General features: G+C 35.8%; 1 protein-coding gene across 1 annotated transcript; it reads right to left on the bottom strand.

Moving 5' to 3' along the window:
• Window positions 1–373: 373 nt before the first annotated feature.
• On the bottom strand, window positions 374–22,891 carry LOC128855760 (4-hydroxybutyrate coenzyme A transferase). Its single transcript, XM_054090921.1, has 5 exons — window positions 22,473–22,891; window positions 1,958–2,350; window positions 1,480–1,884; window positions 1,154–1,420; window positions 374–1,094 (listed from the first exon to the last, which is right to left on the bottom strand). The coding sequence occupies exons 1-5, from the start codon at window positions 22,636–22,638 to the stop codon at window positions 910–912; spliced, it is 1,416 nt and encodes a 471-aa protein (XP_053946896.1). The 5' UTR covers window positions 22,639–22,891; the 3' UTR covers window positions 374–909.
• Between the last annotated feature and the right edge of the window lie 244 nt (window positions 22,892–23,135).

Raw genomic sequence — 23,135 nt, forward strand, 5'->3', positions numbered from 1 at the left:
GTGTTTCCCCGAACCAACTCATATTTTTTTTAAGGACTCCACTTTGACGTCAAAAATTTTAAACAAACTAATATAAAATTAACTTAAAAAAAAATTTTTTATATACTTCAAAACACCAATAAAAACATGTAAAAACTTTAAAACGATCGCATTTTTTTCTTTTTAAAAAAGATTCATGAAAAAACGTCGAAATTTCGGTCGTTACACCGGACTACTACCTTAATAAAAAAAAAAACACGCATTTTCTTGTGTTAGGCCCGCGACTTTTCAGCCCATGTGTTAATATAATATAAAATAAATATTTAATCATAATCAATCATTGTACATACTTTTCTGAGTTTTCGACTTCTAGCATGCGAAAAAAACATAAATATATTTTAAAATTTAATTTGTGTTTTATTTATTATTTGTGGATTCCTAAAAAAATCACATCAATGCCAATTATTTGTATACAAGTGAGTCTATCGAATGCGAAACAGTTGCAGCATTCCTTCTTCTTTATGTTATATTTTCGTTTTAATTATTTGATCTTCCCAATATTTAGTAGTAACAAAATGTTTGCTAACTTTACGTAAAATGCTAATATTTTTCGTTTTTGGGAATGATCGTTTTCATTTGTTGTTCTATTTTTACAATACGCATGTAATTATAATTATTTTCTTTTGTCTAATTTTGAATCGCTACTTAATTATTATATTTTCGAAGGGATCCTCTTAACAATATAATTTTGCGCTCAATACTAGCTGTAGCTTTTCTACATATACATATGTTTCCTGATAAAAAAAACGGTCGTTACATATACATATACGAGTATATAAATGTATTAGTTAAACAGTTGAATAGAACCGCTTGTTTATGTGTATTGAGATGCTAAGCTAGCAAGTCTAAAATTTGGTAATTTTAACATATTCAGCAAGATGGCATCACTTTAAGGCGTTCGAAAGCTGATTTTTCGAGCTTTTCACGATGATCGGGATGACTGATTTGTATGAGTTCATAGGCACGTTGGCGCATATTTTTGCCAAAGAGCGAAGCGATACCATACTCAGTGACAACATAATGCACGTGAGCACGGGACGTGACCACACCAGCACCTGAAAAGCACAAACATCGATAAAAGACTGACCATGGGTATGCAGTATAAATGACTAACCTGGCTGCAAAATGGGCACAATCTTGCTCTGGCCCTTATTTGTTACGGATGGTAGTGCAATGATGGGCACACCTTTGCCATCAAGTCCTTCAGCAGCACCACGAATAAAGTCCACTTGACCACCGAAACCCGAAAAGAAACGTGTACTAATCGAATCGGAGCACACTTGACCAGTTAGATCGACTTCAATGGCTGAATTGATGGCAGTCATGATTGGTTGCTGCTTAATAACGCTAGTATTGTTCACATAATCGATTCCGTACATTTCTGAAAGAGTTCAAGTTTTTTTGATTGCTGAAATTTTCCATTCTTTGCTCACCACTCACCAATGAAGGGATTATCATTGACAAAGTCATATAAAGCTTGATTCCCGATCAAGAATGAGCCGACAATACGTCCCTGATGCATCTTCTTTTTGCTGTTGTTTACGCAACCCTTTTTCACCAATTCCACCACACCGTTGGCAAACATTTCCGAGTGAATACCAAGATCCTTGTGGTTATGACAAGCATTCAACACAGCATCTGGAATATTACCGATACCCATCTGCAGCGTGGCGCCATTGCAAATCAAATTATCGGCAATCAATTTGCCAATTTTGTTTTCGACTTCGCTTGGTGGCTTGCCGCCATGTTGTGGCAGAGGTGAGTCGACTTCCACGGCAAAATCGAAGTGTGACGAGTGAATGCAGGCATCGCCAAATGTACGTGGCATTTGCTTGTTAATTTGGCCTGAATATCAAAAATTGGAAACCCTTTTTAATTTAGTGTGCAAATAAAAAAAAAAAGTTGACTCAATATTTACCAATAATCAATTTTGAGTGATTGGCGGCAGCACGCACACAATCCACACTAGTACCAAGCGAACAGAAGCCGTGACGATCTGGTGGTGACACGTGCACGATCGCGACATCGGGTCTTACGATGCCCTTGTAGAAAAGTTGTGGAATTTCGTGTAGGAAAATCGACATATTATCACCACGACCCTCGGCTACGGCCTTGCGCACATTGGCGCCCATGAAGAAAGAGTTGGAGCGAAAGATATCCTTGTTTTCGGGCGCACAGTAATCGGCTGGGCCTTCGGTGTGCATGTGACATACGGTGACATCTTTAAGATTTTTTTCTTTGCCGTGCTTTGTCATGGCTTTGAGCAAATCGATGGGGGTGGCAGCGGCGCCGGAAGCGAAAACAGTGTCACCTGAAATATAAAAAGGAGAAAAGTTGTACAATCAAAGTGCCAATGAAAACTTAACTGTTTATTGTAATTTGGTTTAAAATTTATTAGAGTTACCGAGATATTTATTTTTGTGGGAAACTAAAAAATATTTCAACGGAAAGTTAGTTAAATTTGTATAGAAGGTGAGATTAAGGTTCATTCGAGAGCAGATGTTCGCCAGGCTTCTTTTCCAGTTTGTGGTAGTCGCCCATATTAAGTTTCATGGTAGAATTTAGTAATCCCACAGTTGGATTTTTGATTTAAGATTTATGAGAAGTACAGGTGAGTGAACATAACCGGCTCAAGACGCATCAGAAAGGCTAGCGCGAGCAAGGATTGATCGCTAATCCGAACGTATAGTGCACATGAAGACGCCAAAAACGTTAGGATAGAGCAAATGGAAGATGAGAATTTTTTTCGAAGTCTGTAAGATGCTGATTTTACTAGCTGGCATCCTGTAAAAAAGCAACTGTTGACAACGAAAATGCGCCAAAAGCTTAATATTGAGCAAACAACACCAAAATTCGGCTTTGACTGCTGGGAGAAAAGTGATTTTATGAGCCTAAAATTATTATTTTTGGTTCAGATGCCATATCGTACGCAAACAAGCGAACCGGTGAACGCAATAGGGACGTGCCTGTTCAACGTGCCGTTTTTAATTTATTGCATTGAGCAGTTACCGAAGGTCAAAATCGAGTAAGCGATTATCGCGCCATCCAATAAGAAGATACCATAGGTTACTAGATGAAAGTTTAATCTCGTTGATTGGCGTTTTTGTGCAGGCAAATTAGTTCAGATATTTTATTAAGACGCAAATTTTGTTTCAGAAATAGGTATGACCTGATTATAACTCCGACTTAAAACCATGGAGAATTTTTGACTATTTTTTAAGGATTTAATGAAGAGAATACGTAAGTTTGGTATAACGGATATCCAGAGGGGACACTATGCATTTTAATTAAAGGGCTAGGCCTTAGTCGAAATTCTAAAAAAAAACGCTTTGTTTTTGCTTAAGGGGCTACATATGTACGTTCAGAATTTTCAAAAAATCGATTTTTTTTTATATATATTAGTATAGTATAGTATCTTAAGAATATACTGTGAAATTTTCATGCGGAAATTTCCAATATTATAGCTTCTACATCCCATTCACTAGGTAGGGAGCGGTCCGCGCGCTCCTGTAGCTCAAACTTTAAAGTCGTTTATCTCGAAACTACTTTTTTCGGCACGGTCTGCATGATATCTCAAACAGGTTTTAATATTGTTCGATGCGGTTTTTTTTTTAAATATTCGAAAGTGTTTTCTCAATAGATTTGATTTTTAATATTTTTATAAAAAAATTTTATAAACATAATTAAAGTGTGACATTTATGACGTAAAACGCATATTTTTATTCTAAATGCCGTAAATTGCAAAATTTTCGAAAATCGAAATTCAAAAATCCGCCTCAACAGACTATAACTACAACTTTATTTTACAAGAAGTTTTTTACAGGTCCGTTAACATTTTAAGGAGAAATGATGCAGACCGTGGATCAACTTTTTTCCATTGTGCTTTGGGTCACGTGATTTTTTATATACTAATTTTTGTAAAGAAAAATTAAAATAAATTTTTTTATAAAGTCTAAGTACTAATAAGCAATGTATAAAGATTTTTTATATTTATTTCCATTGTTATCCCTTCTAAAAACAGTTTTTCTTTTAGCGCATTTTTGGCGCTTCTGGAAGTATGAAAGAGACATAAAAATTATGTACTTTAAGGTTTAAGGCGACAAAAAATCATAAATACTGATATTGAATTTTAGCGTTGCCTAAGTAACGTCTCAGAAACATTAAACACATTTTCCAAGTCAGCCGAACTCATCAATTCCAAAAAATCTTGAACGATTTACTTGAAATTTTACCTGTACATTCACAACTCCTGGTTTTTTATACACTTTTTCCAACCGGATATCATATTCGAAAATAAATGCCATGAAATTAGCTAACAGATTATAAAAAAAAAATCATTCCAACAATATTTCTTTTATTTAACATTTTAAGTTCTCAAGCTCTTAAAAAACACCCTATACAAGTTCAAAGATTGATAATATTTATTCTGAAAAAAAATTGTAACAAGTTAATTATTACAGTATGAACTGAAAAAATTAAAATGATTGAAATGTGCGCTTGCAAAAAAAAAGTAAAGCAACAACAACAGCAATTGGTTGGTGTCCGGATTTGTAAGCCAGCTGTAGGGATGTCAATCCTGGCTTGGTTGATACGAGTTCCGAAACAATTTATTACTTTCTTCAAGTTAAATTATAGACAAATACTTGCTAGGCATAAAATATTATTGAAAGAAAGTAGACCTTAGTCCAAATTATAGACTTTTCCCTTTTTGATAAGCAAACAAACAGTTTTGCGTAGAATTTTTGACCAAATGGGTTAGGGGTAGTCAGAATTTTCGAAAAATTGGATTTTTTTTGCATTTTCTTAAAGTATAATATCTTAAAAATATTGTGTGAAAATTTGATATAAATAATATTTTTCGAGTTATTTGACAAATTACAAAGGGCGCTCGGTGATGGAAACTTTAAATGCGTTTTTCTCAAAACTATGTTTTTTGAACTGGTGATCACTGTAACTTAAAAACCGCTTAGTAGATTTCAATCAAATTTATACTGATTTTGAAAAACATAAAAACTCGTGCCTGATCTAAGGATTTTTTTTTCAAAAATTTCGATTTTTTTTAACAATTAATTGTCGGTTTTTTCTTGAAAATCTGAAAAATATTTCCTGAGGCCACCATATTGTTAATTTTGAAAAACAAAAAACTTCGATCAGGCACAAGATTATCTATTAATAAAACTAATTTGTCTTGTCCGATTGATTTTAGATGAATATCCAAGGACTTGTGATGATCACCGCAAAGGACTTCTGGAGAAACGGACTCCACAGAAATAGCCATAACTACAATTATAAATTTTTTGTTTTGAAATTTTGCTTAAGTCAAGTCGAAACAAGATGTCTTAATGCTATGTTTTTTTTTTTGGTAAAATAAAGGAATTGCCTGTCAAAAAAAAAAAAATATATATTGAAAATAATCATTTTTTCAGGTCTCTGACTAACCTTAACCCCTTAAAACTGTTTTATGGTCCAACTTTAGCTCCTGGACGATGCTACGACTACTAGCGTGCCGATCTACTTTGACTATTTCTGTGATTTTATCGACATTATCGACATTTTTTTAACTTCAAAAATGCCTGAATGAAATCGTCGAAACCAAAATCGCACGTAATTGGCTATTACAGTATCGGGCCATTAACACGATTCACAATTTCAGCGGCTTTCAGCCTGGCTTGTATTTTCACCTTTATCAAAGAAAAACTGTAAAATGTACCGAACTTTCTCTTTGTTGATTTCCATTGTTGACACCCTGTAACTCACAACTGAATGGAATAAACAAAAAACAGCAAAATATTTTTTTGTTAGTGTGAGATGTCATCTTGACAACGAACATAAACTTTAAACTGTTTAATCGATACTTTACGAGATATCGATCACTACAGCCATCTACCGAGAAAATAATGGATTTCTTTTCCTTCTAACTAATATTTCGTTTGAAGCATAAATTATGAAATTTTAGATAATAAATCGTTTTCATAAAAATATTTGATGTTCCATATCTTTCAATGTTACAACTCTTAGAATCATTAGTTTTTACCATAAATTGAAGTTTTGAGAAAGTATAGAACATTTGTCTATTTGAGCGATGTTTCCACGTCTAAACTTAAATAAATGCGATTAAAAAACATATTAATTTAGATATAAGCTAGTTCCAAAGGCAAACCTCCGAGTGTATTTCTGCGATGAAAAAGCTCTTCACAAAAATTATTTGCCATTCGGAGTCGGTTAAAAAGTGAAGATCCCTCCATTTGTGGAAAAACATAACGAAGCATAACACAAAAAAAGGGTGTTTTTTTAGAGGTTAGGTTTTCAAGTTGGCACTACTTTTTTCGTAGATGGTCTTTTTGACAGCTGTCACTTGATTTATGCTCAGTTTGGTTTGCCATTTCATAATGAATTGACTTACACCTGAACAACGTTTGCAAATCGTGCAAATTTATTACGAATATAATGGTTCGGTTCGCGCGACGCATCGCGCGCTGCGTCCAATATTCGGTCGACATAATCGTCCATCAGAGTCATTAATTCGATTAACCATGGATCGGTTTCGCACCACGTTTGCTCTAGTGGATAATACGCATCCTCAGAGACGTCGTACAGTGCGCACCGAAGACGCTATTGCTGCGGTGGAGCAGAGTATCGAAGAAGACCCGAATGAGTCCATCCGCCATTGCGCGCAGCAATTGGAGATGTGGAGATCTTGGTTTGCGGGCTTACAAAATCCAACTCGTTCAAGAATTGAAGCCGAACGACCATCAAGCGCGTCGCACGTTCGGTGAATGGGCCCAAAACGAGATGGCCACCGATCCCGATTTTCACAAGAAAATTTTGTTCAGCGATGAAGCTCACTTTTGGTTGAATGGGTATGTCAATAAGCAAAATTGTCGCATTTGGAGTGAACATAATCCACAAGCCATTGCTGAGACGCCGTTACATCCTCAAAAAGTCACTGTTTGGTGTGCTCTATGGGCAGAGGGAATCATTGGTCCATATTTCTTTAAAAATGAAGCCGGCCATAATGGTACAGTCAATGGAGAGCGCTATAGAGCCATGATTAATGACTTTTTCGTGCCTGAATTGGACGATGTTGATGTGGACGACCTTTGGTTCCAACAAGACGGCGCTACATGCCATACAGCCAACGCAACAATCGATTTATTGAAGGAAACTTTTGGTGAGCGCATTATCTCGCGCCGTGAACCTGTGGCGTGGCCTCCAAGATCGTGCGATATAACACCGCTGGACTATTTCTTGTGGGGCTATGTGAAGTCGCTTGTCTACGCAGATAAGCCCGAGACGATTGACGTCTTGGAAGAGAATATTCGGCGCGTTATTGCTGACATACGGCCCCAATTGCTGCAAAAAGTGGTCGAAAATTGGGCCTCTCGGCTGGAATTTATTCGAGCCAGCCGCGGCGGCCACTTGCCCGAAATCATTTTTAAAACACAATGGCAAACCCTTATCTTTATAATAAAGCTAAACTCTTGGCCATAACATTAAATTATATACGTTTTATTTCATCTTGAAAACCTAACCTCTAAAAAAACACCCTTTAGGAAGAAAAATTGGCCAAAAACCTAACAGAAGTGCACGCGCCAATTATTATTTGGTACAAGCTAAGCCCAGCTTTAAGAGTTTTTTTATTCATTAATTTTGGTGTGAACTAATTAAATAATATTCAACAAATTGTTATCTTTAAATTTCGGAATTGTTTTTTTAATAACATGGCATGTTGAATTGCCTCTACCTAGCAACCATTGCCGCTAATATTGCCAGCATGTCTACATACTTTGCAAACATATTATTATTTATTTATTAAAATATAATTAAAATCACAGATTATTCTAATGTAATCGCACTAGCGACCTGGGCTATCGGCTAAGCAACTGTATATGTATATGTTATGTATGTACATATGTAGTCATGTGTAACAGTCAAATGTAGAGGCAACAGAATGTTGTGATTTTATGAGACACCCTCCAACGGTAATTCATACATTGTAAAAGTGTTTGTAAGCATGTGATTGTAATTGCAATTGCATAAGAGAATGGCAGGGAGAGAAATCGGGTGCATACTCGTTATTAATAGCAACCGAAACAATCGCAGAACGCCATAAACAATGTGAAGTGAGCAAAAGTGTGGGCGTGGCTTGATAAGCTGATAAACCAACGATAATCGGTGACCAAATTACTCTAATCAATCGATTTATTTCGCCATAAATTGCATTGTATCTATATATTACCAGCTTATCAATATGAGCTTCGAATGACAATATAATTTTATCACACATTATGATATGTTAATAATACTAAATAGTCCAATTTGCATTCTTTCGTTACACACACATGCACATACACATAAAAAGTATTAGCTAATTAGCATATTTGGTGAGAACGAGACATGTGAGCGAGTTACCCCTTAATTCGCTCAATTACCGATTTACAGTTTGCCTGACGATAGCCCAGGAAGCTTGTTTGTTTTCACTTCTGTTACATTTCAAAGATAATACATTCAGTTCCATGTAAAATTACAAAGCAATAATGCAGTCATTGTATTATAATATAAGCAGGTCTTAGGCTAATTTAATTCTTATAATGCCAATTTATATTAACACCTGTCCATATAAGAACATCTTCCATATACACATACGAGGTCTGTTAGAAAAGTATCCGACTTTGTTTTTTCTTTCTAACACCTAACTAATTTTTCATACGCGCGCTTGCATAAGCAGACCTGTAACCTTCCTGCACATATGTGATTTTTTTTCCCGCCTGTCGCTAGCGTCAGTTGCTGTCAAGCAGTGTGAACGTAACAAGGTATTATATTTAGTGCTATCGTCGGTTTTTGAATACGTCTTGGTGACTTGGAATGTTTCCACTGTGACGACTGCATTTTGGTTTCCGGGTCGTACCCGTACACCGAAGACTCATCACCAGTGATAATGCTGTTCATGAAGTCAAGATCACTGTTTATGGAGTCCAGCATGTCCTGTGAGACTTCAATACGAAGTTCCTTTTGCTCCGCCGTCAGCAGCTTCGGCAAAAATTTAGCCGAAACTCTCTTCAAGGCCAAATCTTCGGTCACAATGGAGTGAGCCGAGAGTCACACGGCAATGACATGCTCATTTCGGCATATTGATGGCCGACCAGAGCGTGGCTCGCTCCCCGCCGATGTGCGACGGTTTTTAAACCGATTGAACTCCTTAATATGTGTGATGCCCACAGTATCGTCACGGAAAGCCGTCCGAATCATTCGAATGGTTTCCACCTAGCTATCGCCAAGTTTCTGCAAAATTTGATGCAGTAACGCTGCTCCAATCGTTCCGTCATTTAGCTTGTATTGAAAAACCGATGAGAGCACTAAATACCATGTTACGTTCACACTGCTTGACAGCAACTGACGCTAGCGACAGGCGGGGAAAAAATTCACATATGTATGTGCAGGAAGGTTACAGATCTGCTTATGCAAGCGAGCGTAATACCAATTTGTCAGGTGTTAGAAAGAAAAAACAAAAACTTGTTCTAATTCTGTCTACTTGGAAAGATTGCCCTGGCACGACCCTCAAACTCCAGTTTGCGGATAAAGAGATCTGTCGAAAGTTCAGAGAAATAAAAAAAATTGTACCATGCCCCTTGAAAGATTGCCTCCAAAGCCCTTATTGCACTTTGAGCAGCGATGGTAATCCCCTTGGCGAGAGTCACAATTATCAGTAATGCAAGTTGTTTTCTTTGTGCCACCGCGTCCTTCTGTGGATTTTTTGGGCTTAAGGGTATAAAAGTAACGAAATTTTTGGGCCATTGGACGAGCGATAAATTTATACGATTTTTTTTTTTTTTTTTGATTTTCGAAGATTGACAACAAACCTCCGCTGCTCAACTGAACTATTTAATTCGCTACTTACGTTACCTTCAATATTTTTCACTTATTAGTTCAAATGCAAGAGTTATCTGCAAATGAGCTGTTTTTGGGACCACTCAAATTTATACTTTATGAATCTATGCAATCAATAACGCAACTTAATATAACGGGTCCTATAAATTCACTACGAAACATTAACGCCATTTGTAAAAAAAAAACAAAAAAATTGTAATAATAGCATTAAATTTTTCTGAGCGGCACAAGGAAATCGATAGATAAAGGCAGCGTACTCATTTTGATAACCATATCTGTATACGACGAGTATCCATTTGATACGCTTTATTGCATTGCTTACAAAGTGGCTCATTGAGACGGTCAAAGCAGAACTGTATATAAACATAAATTATACTGACCGCTTCAAGCTGCAGTATGCAAAAAAAAATAATTAGATGCTTTCTAATAAAAAGTAGCAGACTGGTCCCCGACAGCCACGTTATAGTAAGCTCAAATAAATACCTCAAGCATTATTAAACTCGTTTACTAAAATAAGTGAAAAAAACTCGATTTTAGAAATGTTTAAAACGCTGTAAAATAATCATTTAAAAAATTCTTTCGCATCGATACTCGTTTGCGCCTGTCGGCTGGCAGAGCAAAGCAAGCAATTTTTGAAAAAGCCTTAATAACATAAATTGGCGACCTACTCTGTGGGCAAAAAGTAAGGTGAATTTATTTGTCAAACTTCGCGGGATTAAATTTCGCTCTAGTTATTTTTTCATGAGTTGGCAGCACTGTTAATAACATCTGGGTCAACTTTCATGTGCATGTCATTATCAGTAATATATTTACGCTTGTGTTTACCAAACGACCAATAGCGCATTTTTCGATTTTTACAATGTTTGATTTGATTGAGCAGAGAAGTGCCATCAAATTTTGTTTGCGGAATGAAATTTCGGCTGCGGAAACGCTTAGCATGTTGCAGAAGGCATTTGGTGATTCGACCAAGTCGCGGAAAAATGTATAGGTGGTACAAAGACTTCAAAGAGGGTCGAGAACGTGTTGATGACTTGGAGCGCTCCGGACGACCATCGACGTCAACCGATGACCAACACGTCAATAAAGTGAAGGAGTTAGTGCTCAAAAATCGTCGGTTGACTGTTAAAGACTTTACTGATATGATCGGAATATCAGAAGGATCTGTGAAAACCATTTGGGCCTACGAAAAGTCAAATCTCGTTTGGTACCGAAAACTCTCAATGTCTTGGAAAAAAGTCGTCGCATTGATGTGTGTGAAACAATGCTTTCAGACTATCAGGACAAGTTCAAATGCATCATTACGGGAGATGAGACTTGGATTTATGCTTACGACCCTGAAACAACCGACCAATCAAGCGAATATCGTGCTAAAGGCGAGACCAGACCGAAACGAGCACGTCAAGGTCGTTCAAAAATAAAGGTCATGATGACAGTTTTTTTCGATTTTCGTGGTGTGGTGCACTATGAATTCCTTCCACCTGGCCAAACTGTTAATAAGGAATATTATTTAAGCGTTATGCGTCGTTTACGTGAAGCAATTCGTCTAAAAAGACCAGAATTATGGGCCAACAACTCTTGGTTTTTGCATCACGATAATGCACCGTCTCACACGGCACTCGTTCTTCGTGACCATTTCGCCAAAAATTCCACGCATATCGCTCCGCAACCACCGTATTCGCCTGATTTGGCTCCGTGTGACTTCTGCCTATTCCCAAAACTCAAGAGACCACTCCGGGGAACGCGTTTCGAGTCGATTGAGAAGATAAAAGCTGAGTCGAAGAAGGTGCTGATGGCTATACCGGAAATGGACTATTTGGCATGTTTTGGGGATTGGAAAAATCGTTGGCATAAGTGTATTTCATCGAGAGGCGATTATTTTGAAGGGGATGAAATTGATTTACAAGAATAAATAAAGATTTTTCATTTTACAACCAAATTCACCTTACTTTTTGCCCACAGTATACAAAGTGAAGTCCAAAATAAACAAGACTGAGCTAACATAGAAACGACAGAAACTTTGTTTTGATAACTTCGAGTTTATTTAAGGAAAATAGTACCCTCTGGCCTCGATACACTGTTTGTCGCGATCTAAAAGCTTTTCGAACGAGTGTTTCAGGTCATTGACCGGAATGTCCTTCAGGATGTCGGTACAAGCCTTTTGGATGGCCTCTACGAACGCAAAACGTTTTCCTTTCATGGTCAAATGCAATTTTCCGAATAGGTAGAAGTCACAGGGAGCCATATCAGGCGAATACTGTGAGTTATTGATGGTTAAAATCCGATCTCAAAAAATCAATCACTCGAGTGGATCGATGAGATGGTGCATTATCATACAATAAGCGCCAGCCTCCTCTTTCGCGGTATTCAGGATGAATTAGACGAGTGCCAAGATAGGAAATTGCATTGACGGTTTGGCCCGTTGGTACGAACTCCTTCTGGACAATTCCCATGGAATCGCAAAAACAAATGAGCATCGACTTGATTTTTGACTTCTCCAAACGCGATTTTTTGGATGGTGGCTCGTCTGGAGCCTTCCATTCGTCATTTTGACGCTTAGTTTCAGGTTCATGTTAAAAAACCACGTTTCGTCACCAGTTCCAATGTTGTAAAAGAAGTTCTCGTCTTTGAATTCTCGAATGTTGAATTCTGAACAATTTTTGGTTTTCAGTTAACTTGTGCGGAGTGAAACGTGCACAGACCTTTCGTAAGCCCAAATGATCAGTTAGAATGCGATAAATCGCTGTTTTGGAGATATTCAACTTTGATTCCATGAATTTCAACGATGATTTCGGTTCATTTTTGATAAATTTACGAACAACTTCGAAGGAGTTTTCGGTGATTACTGAACATACGGGCCGTTCTTTGTCATTTATGTCCTCACAACCATCTCTGAAACATGTAAGCCGCTCATGAACTCTGGCGCGAGATGGACAACCATAAACTGTTTCCATCAATTCAAATGTTTCCGTAAACGTTTTACCGATTTTAAAACAAAATTTGATATTAGCTCTTTGTTGAAAACTCATTTTTGTATCGATGACACAAATATACTGACTCTTTAGACGCAATAACTTCACTTCCACTCAACCGAATGTCACCAAGCCTTCACTGGAAGTCAGCTAGGGATGTGCCTTCCAACGCAGTAACTCGTTAACAAGTTGGCGCCATCAAAAACATTTTTATGACGCCAGTCTTGTTTATTTTGGACTCCACCTTGCATACTAATTCTTGCATCAGACTCTTCAAAAAAAAAAAAATAATAATAAAATGCTTTGCGTTTTTCCCACAACCCACGTTTGTAGGAATGTCGAGGATTATTAGCACAGTTGGCAATACACTTGAAATTTATAATATTTATATGTAGGTACTATGTACTAGGTGTCATGCGTCGCCCGTGCTACTTTTAATATTGAATTCAAGAATGAATATTCGAATGCGTTGGAGAGATTGACTTTTAATTTATGTGCCTGAAAATTTTTTTATCGTGCACCTCCATGTATATGCTCATGGGGGCCTGCCAGTCCCTTCGTTGAGAGTTTGGTATTAGGAGTTGCGATGCAAAATACTGCCATATACCTATCTACCTCTTGCAAAATGTTTTGAATATTGTGGAATGCAGCGGAGAATATGGAACAATCCAGCTGCTATCGTCTACGATGAACGTTTTTACGTTCTCACGACAGCCGGTTCTTCGTTATCGGAGTGACCAGGATTTATATCCTGTAAAGAGCTGCCACTCCAGGAGCATTCCCCGCATATGTAAGGAAAATGTTTATGCTGCTACAACAACTACAACATTTTTTATAACCTTTAAGGTTATCGTTTTGCCGTTATCTTCTACAAAACGGGGAAGTTTCAAAGGATAACCATAATAACCTGTAATTATGTCAGCCAATAAAGTACGCGGATAACATCTCGACTATTTGTTTCCCATCAAACATTTCGATTCCTGGTTGTTATTGCCACTCGATCCATAAATCACAGGTTTCACTATTTTGTACAACTCTGGGACGGTAGCGGAATCAGGGATTCCTGCACAAATGATGGCATCAATTTCATCCGGCCTTATTTTCTCAACCATTCATCTTATCTCCAGTAACTTAATTATTATACCTTTGAATGCAATTTGTAAAATTTCTAATGCGGAACGGACTAGGATGTTAAATAAATTTTAAGGTTTGGTAAGAGGGCATTGCTACTAGAATACTATTATATTTTTTCTTATGTCTTCATATGAACCTCTGTGAAGCTTCGTTTCAATCTGTCAAATCACTCTTTGTTTATAAGCCATTTAGTATCGACGTATCACAGAATTTTCTACAATGGAAAAAGTCAAGTACCGCGCAGTGATTGAACTTTTATTTTTGGAAGGTTTATAGGCAAACGAAATTTAACGAATGTTGAAAGTGTATAAAAAACCTTTCGCCATCAATTCGTAAAGTAGAGAGATGGGTTGCTGAATTTAAACCTGGTCGTACAAACTTTGAAAACGCTCCGTCAAGGTCGTCCAAAAACAGCAACGATACCAGGAATCATAGAAAAAATACAGGATGTCATATTGGAAAATTGTCGAGTAATTGAAACAGATTTAATAGAAGCCCTAGGCATCTCATTGATCAGTGTAAGCAATATTTTGACTAAAGTATTGGGTGTAACACAATAGGTGCCGCATTCGCTAACAATGGAACAAAAACACATTCGAATGCAACATTAAGAGCGTTTTCGAAAGGATAAAGTGGATTTGGTGCGTCGATTAATCACTACGGATGAGACTTGGATCTATCTCCATGATACTAAATCAAAACAAGAGGCTAAAGTGTCATGTATACCTGGTTCTTCGGTTCCGAAACGATTTTGTGTCCAGAAATCGGCCAAGAAGGTGTTAGCATCAGTTTTTTTGGGATGCGAAAGGAATTTTGTTTGTGGATGACTAGCAAATTGGTAAAACAATAAATTCTGAATATTATTGTAACCTTTTAGACCAGCTGAAGGAAAAAATTCGTGAAAAAATACCCAGTTTGCAAAAGAAAAAAAATTATTTTCCATCAGGACAATGCAATAACTATAAATACAAAAAAAAAAAAAAGAATGAGTCGGATTGCACACCGTTCTAAAGTTTTAGCGTTGCATACATTCACAAACCAAATAATTTTTATTTATAAGAAGCTTTGCATAATCCTTTGTTAGACCTTATGACTACAATTTCAAAGTCCGCATGCACGAGTGTTCCACTGTAAACAAGTTTGCACAGACAAACTTAATAATCTTGCTACATAGTATAAAAGTACACTGTTACACACATACATATGCACATGGGTAAATACTATATGTGCGTATGTATGTGCATCTATTTCTGAATTTTCATTGGAGGTCTACAGTGACTTGGGTGTGTCTATTTTTAATTTGATTTTATATGAACTATGCTATCATTTTATTATTTCTCCAATAAGATTCTCATTGATTTTCTTTCTTTTTTGCTAAGATTTAATGGATTGCATTCATATGTATAATATATAAATTTTTCATATTTTTGGAATTATTTTTAAGTAAACTTTATAAAGGTGTGAAGTAAATTATTCAAATTTGTATTTTCTTTAAATTTTAATTTTTATTATTTTAATGTCTGTAATAATGCGTGTAATCTACATATAATAAGGAATACACACTGGTAGCCTTCCTTGTTATCGAGGGCGCATTCAACAACATCCCACCGCATACCATAATAAAGGCACTGCCTGATTTCGGGATCTCCGAGGCTCTGGTTGAGTTCATCAAAAACATGTTCATGAGCAGATTTGTGTTCGCAACCCTAAGGAACTCGTTGATCAAGAAAAGAGTCAGTAGAGGAACACCTCAAGGCGGAGTGCTGTCTCCTCTCCTTTGGGTGCTGGCAATAAATTTCTTGCTGAAGGGCCTAGAGGAGAAAGGGCAACATATCGTAGCCTATTCTTATGATGTTGCAATGGTAGTAAGAGGGAAATTTCCCAATACACTTTGCAAAATCATGCAGGATTCACTAAACATGGTTGAAAACTGGTCAAAAGCAAATGGGCTAAGCATCAACCCTAACAAAACTGAACTCATCTTATTTACTAGGAAACATACAATTCCTGAAATAACTCCTCCGACTCTGGGTGGAACGGCACTGCCATTTAATGATGAGGTCTGCTACATAGATCTAATAATAGACGAAAAAACAGATGGAAGTCAAATGTCGAAGATAGAGTAAAAAAAGCGACAATAGCACTCTACTCTAGTAAATAGTTAATAGGACTAAGTTCCCCTTCTATCGTATATTGGCTTTACACAGCGATAGTAAGACCAATCCTAATTCACCGCATACTAGTATGGTGGTCAGTCTTTGCATCTGTGGGGCCCTGAGGACCACACCCACTGAGGCATTAAAAATTATGCTTAACCTATTACTAATAGAGCAATTCGGTAAGCAAACAGCTGCCAAGTCAGCGCTCAGATTAAGTGAAATCGATCTACCCAGAACGAACTGTAGATGGTACTCTTCAATTTTAGAAAAATTCCGCTGCATTCCTGGTACAACGAATTTCTGTAAGACCAAGGATATCAACTTAGATAAATCCTTCGTCACAGTATTTCCTTCGAAAGAGGAATGGAATATCGAGCTTATTGTTAAAGTAAATTATATAGGGTAGGCCATGTAAAATTTGCTTTTTGAATCGGCTATAAAAAAAAACTAAGCAATATTTTTTCAAAATTTTTTTTTTATTTTGAAGATTGAACATTGTCATTTATGAATGAAAAATAATATCGTTCAAATGACTGCCACGACTGGCTATACAGTAGGCCATTCAACCCAATTTTTAAGCACATTTTCGATTGTTTCGAATATAACAGGGAACTCCCAGGCAGATGAATTTGCTCGAATCGATACAACTCTTGTTATCCAAGTGGATAAGTCGCTGATACATATGCCTATAGCCACTGGTAAACTACTAAACGATAGGGAAACCATCTTCAAGGTAAATACAAGTTAGCTCAATTTGCGAACTAAGCAGACAGACATGGCTGATATGGAACAGCGGTCGAGCAAAAAGCTTGTTAAGATTTAACAGGAAAGTTATTCGAAACACGATAAGGGTATTAACTGGTCATTGTTTAATAGGCAACCACGCCAGAAGGTTAGGACTCCCATACTATGATTTCTGTAGAAGCTGTCTTAGAACACAGAAGAAGAACAAACAGTCAGACACCTTTTATGTGAGTGTGAAAGCTTATCTACTCTTGGTACTCAAGTTCAGCACTCTTGGTACGGCTTTTTAAACTGATATAGGGGACATAGCACATCTAAAACTAACGAAGCTTTGCTCGTTTATTAAAGCTACCGGATGGTTTAAAAAGGAATCTATAGCGTAAATAAGTTCCAGTGGCATTATAATGTGTCTACGACAGGCCTAAGTGTGTCATGGCGACAGCCACCCTACCTACCTAAGGTCTGTAATTTGTTTAAAGGTTTAGAGGTAAGATACTTTTCTCAATAACTATTATAGCTCTAACCTTAACAACAATTACAAGTATTGTAATAATCTTAGCTTCTATTTTATTAAAAAAGGTATAGCAGATCGAGAAAATTGCTCCCCATTTGACGGCGGATTCGATCCGAAATCATCGTCACGTCTTCCGTTCTCCATACGATTTTTACTAACTGATAACTATTTTAGAATTGTTAGCCGATGTTAAATGGGCAAGTTCATCTATTTAATTTCCAATATCCGGGCTAACTGCCATAAATATAGCCTAATCAGGTAGCTAAAAAAAAAAACAAATTCTGCATCAAAAACTTGAAAGTTTTGTATTAGCGGGAGTCTAAACTTGATAAGAATCGATAAGCCTTTCTCCCGGTATGAAGCAGTTTATGGTGATATAAAATGGAATTGGTCAAAAATCTTAAAGAAAAAGTAGTAGAGAGTATTAAATGCCTTCGTCTATGTAAATATGTACTTATATGTATTTTCTTTGCAAATTATTTTAAAAGTTTCATAAGCCATCGCAAATTGACAATGACACTGCAAATTATGACCTTTTTCCCCTGACTGTCTTAAATTATGTACTATATGGCATACCATATGTACGTCATACCCGCTGAGTTGTCAAGAATTATTTAGTTTTGGCATTCGAAAGCATTTGTTTGGCAATACATAGAATCGCAACTCATTCCTTACAGTTTTTCGCAACAAATAAACCTGTATGCAAAAACTAGATATACATACATACATACATATATACACATGTGTTCGCAAAAATATCATTGAAAAAGAAAGGCGCGTGCTAATAACACTTATAAAAAATAAAATATAGCGATAAGGCCGAACAAAATATAAATTTCTGTACAGTGGTACAGCAGTGAACTTTTAGCTTGAAAAAAAAAAGTTTACAAACTTTCAATAGAGAACTCACTGCACCATATCTGCGCCAATTTGGTTTGATTGTTTGCCCTTATCTTCAAGGCGAAAAAATGGGAATAGACAACGGTACAACAAAGCTGTTGCACAAATGACTATAGAATTTAGCAAAAAAATTATCAACCTGTAAATAAGCGTGCTTTTGAGAGATTAAGTAATACTCTATCTTATAATAGGTTCACATATAAGTAGATTATCTACTTTTTCGAGCTTAACTCCCAATTCGTAATTTAAAAGCCAGATTACCCATACAAAATTGGTCACTCGAAATATGAGATTATTTCAGATTATAAATATACTTTTTGATACACATCCCTGAGTTTTCTGTGTTATCGATAATTATTATATTATTACGAATGTAAGGAGGAACGCCGAATAAGAACTAAATGAAATGGATGGCGGCAAAGCAAACAGGTCTTTAAACATAATTCTAATACAATTTTTGTTAAATATTATCAATTAGGGATTCATTTTACAGAAAAAAGCGTGTGTTCATAAACGTTTTGTCCTCTTATTACTTACTATAAAATGTAATATCGAATTTCGCATGCATATCGCTGCCATAATTTTTTGAAACCTCAGCAAACGTCGTTTACGGATTTCCTCCAATAGCCCAGTGAAATTAGGTAAAAAAAGGGGTCAATGATGACAATGAATTGAATATTTTAGAGTGACAACAAGAAGAAGATAACTAGCTTCCATTCGCTATTTCATTCGATTCACAAATTATTTTAATATCTAAACTCCCTTTTAATAAATGTATAAAATGCCATATTTAATGATAAATAAAGGTATATCTAAAATATATTTCCTTACTGTCTTTTTATTTTAAAATATAATTAAAATAGATAATCCAGAATTAATAATATACTATAGTTAAATTATTAAATATAAATAATTACTCTACAACTTTCATGATAGGTGAAATTATCATTTAAGCAATAGGAACCGAGATATTCGCGAAAAATCGTTTTTTGTGACCGGACGCGGACACAATAGCATTTGTGACTTTTGATACAATATTTAGGGCGACCAAACAAAGGTTTTTACCAATTTCCAGCTTATTATCTTTCATTCCGAGGTGAAACCTAATATGCCTGGGCTACAACTGTTTATTATTAGCAGCCAATTGCGGATTAAATTACCTATTCCTTCTCCTTGTCTTTTCTTCATATCGTTAATAACAACAAAATAACCAAAAAACACCGAAATATTCCACCAAAATAATTTTAATGAAGAAAAACCTTTCAAAACAGTCTTGACAGCTGATTGCCAATTTTGCAGTTAATCTGTCATATGTGAACGGGTAGATTAATTTTTGTGGATGTATTGCTAACCACTGCATATTGCAACAGTTCACAGAATTTCTCGAAAATCCCTTGGGACATGCTTCTTGCTTAAGGATGTAGTCTGGTCAAATACTTATTTTTTATAGATATTTTTTAGGAATTTTTTTTTTAAGAAAATAAAATGCAATAGTTTTCATTTTATAGTATGTTATTATTGACATCAAGTAGTATACAAATATAAAACTGGATCATTTCGTAAACGTTCAACACTTTGATGCGCGGCTGGCTTGAAAGGTGCCAATCGATCAGCTGATTTGCATTTTTAAGCACAAACCAAAAGTGGGTCATGTAGTGCAGTGGCTCGCAAAATGAAAGAAAATAAAGAAATATTTGAAGGTGCAAGCATTTTTTCCTCTTTTTTGACGCTCTGCTGATTTATTTTTGTAAATCCACTGCAATCAGCTGTTGTAATAATTTGACGTACAAACGAGATAAAGGAAAAGTACATTCACAGTTAAGTTTTAGCGCGCTGCCATTTAATAAATTGGCAAAACAACAAAATCTGAGTGATGGCTCTTCATATTTAGTTTCATTAAAGTTATCTTTTTGTGTTTTTTACGATAAGGGGAATATGACAATTTTGTTGTTACTCCAATAGCAACAGCATAGAAAGTCTCCATATATTTGTGAGGAATGCTACTGAAATGCCAGTTCTTTGCCGAGTATAAATAAGCGTCGTTCCGTTACAGCAGCGGCGACTATCTAAAAGAACGATCCTCACTTTTAAAAGCAATTGGCTGCTTGACAGTTTTATAGGTTTTAACCCGAAAAGTGCAGCAATAGAATGGGGTTCAAAAACTCTGCCATGAAATACCAAACAATGTAAAAAGTTTTTTCTAATGGCGCTCGCCCCTCAACATGAGAGAGCTCCTCATAAAAAACCATTTGCCCTTCGGATTAAAACTGTAAGCCCCTCCATTTTGCGGAAAACATTAATATGCACCCCATTAATAGGAGGAGGAGCTCGGTCAAACCGTAGCAAAGGGTATAAGCGACAATTATATGTATATAGGTTAGGATTTAAAATTATATACGAAAACAATAGAAAATAGCGCAAACGAGAGGAATAGGTTTTTTGAAATGGATTTGTTTATATTTTTACTATGTTACACGGACATGCATATGTAAATTTAGCGGAACTAAATTGTTTACATAACTTAAGTATTTTTATTCAGAATAGTTGACCGTATTAAATATCAAAAGTAAATTGAAAAATCATGTACATACATACATGCCATACATACTTATGTGCACTCATACTTTCATTCATGCCAGTTTGTTGAAAGAATTGTATAAGAAAATTAAACGCTTTATTGGTGTAAGAAATTGAAAGGAACAAAAGATAATGAAACACTGAAGACCTGCATATTCATAAATGGAGTAATCGTTATCACGAGCCATTTTAAGTAAGTGTATGTACGAACATACATATGTATATTAAAAAAAGTTTAGAATGCCGGTCAATATGTTTAATCGCTTATGCACGTGTGGTGGTTTGAAATTTAGTTGTTGTTGTTGTAGCAGCAATACTTTGAAATTTAGTATACACGTCTGGTGATGCGTTAAGACTCTGTGGCAAGCCTGAAAGTGTTTCCATATTATATAAGCGCGCATCTAAAGTAAAAATATGCATAATGTATACACACATACAAATGCAACTAACCATTGAAAAATGAACATTGCACTGGAGAATTGTATAATGCACATTTACAGTAGTAAAATTGAGTTAATATACGTTTTCTTACATATTTTATATAAATTGGAAATTATTTACAAATTATATACTCTAAAATGCAACTTAACTTTCCCAATCTGCGTATAAATATAGAAAAATAAACAACAAATTAAAAAAAGTTTAATTAACCCAATGTATGTACATTCTACTCCTAAGTATGTATGTAGTCAGTCACTGATAATGGAATGAACAATGGAAGAATATATGTACATATATATACGCATATATTAAATTTATTACAGAGTCGCAACACTCAGATTTGAATTACAATTAATTTACATAAATTTACTCTTCTATTTAAGTGAAACGAAATTTTGTTTTTACTATATTGCGTGCTACACAGAAGGAGTCCAAAGTGCAAATTGATTTGTTATTGTCAACCAGCGATATTTGGGAATCCTCATAAGAGCTAATAACATATGCATGTATGTACGTACATATATATGTCTGCAGATTTTTGTTGGAAGTACCTATTACGATATGACAATTTTCCTTGTGAAGCAAAATTTTAAGGACCTATGAGTAAAAATGTTTGATATTTACACGAGATCACGTGGATAGTTGCTCCCATATAAGGGGCATACATAATAATAAAAATATATAAATTTGTTAAAACTCAAAATTCTACTCGAAAAGCATCTAATTAGGCAATCAGTTGATTAATGCCTTTTAAAGTAGGAGCCAAAATATAATTTGCATTCAGTTGTAGTGCTTTTGGTGAGCGTTTTGTCTTGCTTAATTCAGTTTCAGTTAACATTCTGCTTTATTTGCATAATTTCAATATTTGCACTTATTTACATAAGCAAACCAATGCCCTTTCATCTACTCTATTATACTTTCTCAATGCCTTTCGCTGTCCTAGTTTGAGTGTTCACACGAAAAGTGTCAGCATTAAAGTTACATAACCTCCAGACGTCGGCTCGAATTCCGGCCCTTCCAGTGGCCAGCCGAACCTCCCGACCTCTTTCAAATCTATACATATTATGCATATATTAAATGATTTAGAGACCGCAGTGCGAAGCTTACCAGATTTTATGCATGCAACCGCTTCTTCCGGACACACAATATTAAGCTTCTTTTGCAATGGGTGAGTGATTTCTCTATTGGCGGTGGTGAAATGGTTAACCAAGACTGGAGCCATCTTGCATGGTCCAGGCAGGCGGTTGAATTGCTTTCCGATCATCATAGCCATATTTGTTTTTGTAATTTAGCTTTGGAAAAATTATTATTTGTTCCTTAATGCCAAAATATTTGAGTCGAATCGAAAGGCCACTATTTACTTTTTAACGAAGCCTTAAGCAATCACTGCTTTATTTTGCTAAATTTTATTAAACACTATAAATGAATTTAATCCGAATCTATAAATTTATGGACAACGTAACCACAAACTAATCGAGGCAAAAACTTCTCGCACCAACCGAAAAAATTAACTAAATTTGTGTGAAAATGCTATAGCACAACACTGTCGGAAAGTGGAGACTTGCTTCAATTGTAAATAGACTAAGGCGAATTTATAAAAAGGGGTAGCAGTGGTACAAAAACCAAACTCTTATGTAGTGTGTTATTGCAATTTAATTGTTAGCAAATCAAAGTTAGATGATTACTTTCAATGAAATCTACGAATTTTAATCAGAATGCAAGTAAAAAGATCACTTTGTCGTTTGAATGACCATAATAATACCAAGAGGG

Source organism: Anastrepha ludens, chromosome 2 (genome assembly GCF_028408465.1).
Source record: "Anastrepha ludens isolate Willacy chromosome 2, idAnaLude1.1, whole genome shotgun sequence".
Classification (NCBI taxonomy): Eukaryota; Metazoa; Arthropoda; class Insecta; order Diptera; family Tephritidae; genus Anastrepha; species Anastrepha ludens.

What these genes read in the sequence shown, in the direction of transcription:
- LOC128855760 (XM_054090921.1), bottom strand. Translation starts at nt 22,638, where the DNA reads ATGGCTATGATGATCGGAAAGCAATTCAACCGCCTGCCTGGACCATGC. An exon ending in TCACTCAAAATTGATTATTG is followed by an intron (nt 1,885 to 1,957) that starts GTAAATATTGAG and finishes TTTGATATTCAG; the next exon opens with GCCAAATTAACAAGCAAATG. An exon ending in CAATGATAATCCCTTCATTG is followed by an intron (nt 1,421 to 1,479) that starts GTGAGTGGTGAG and finishes GAACTCTTTCAG; the next exon opens with AAATGTACGGAATCGATTAT.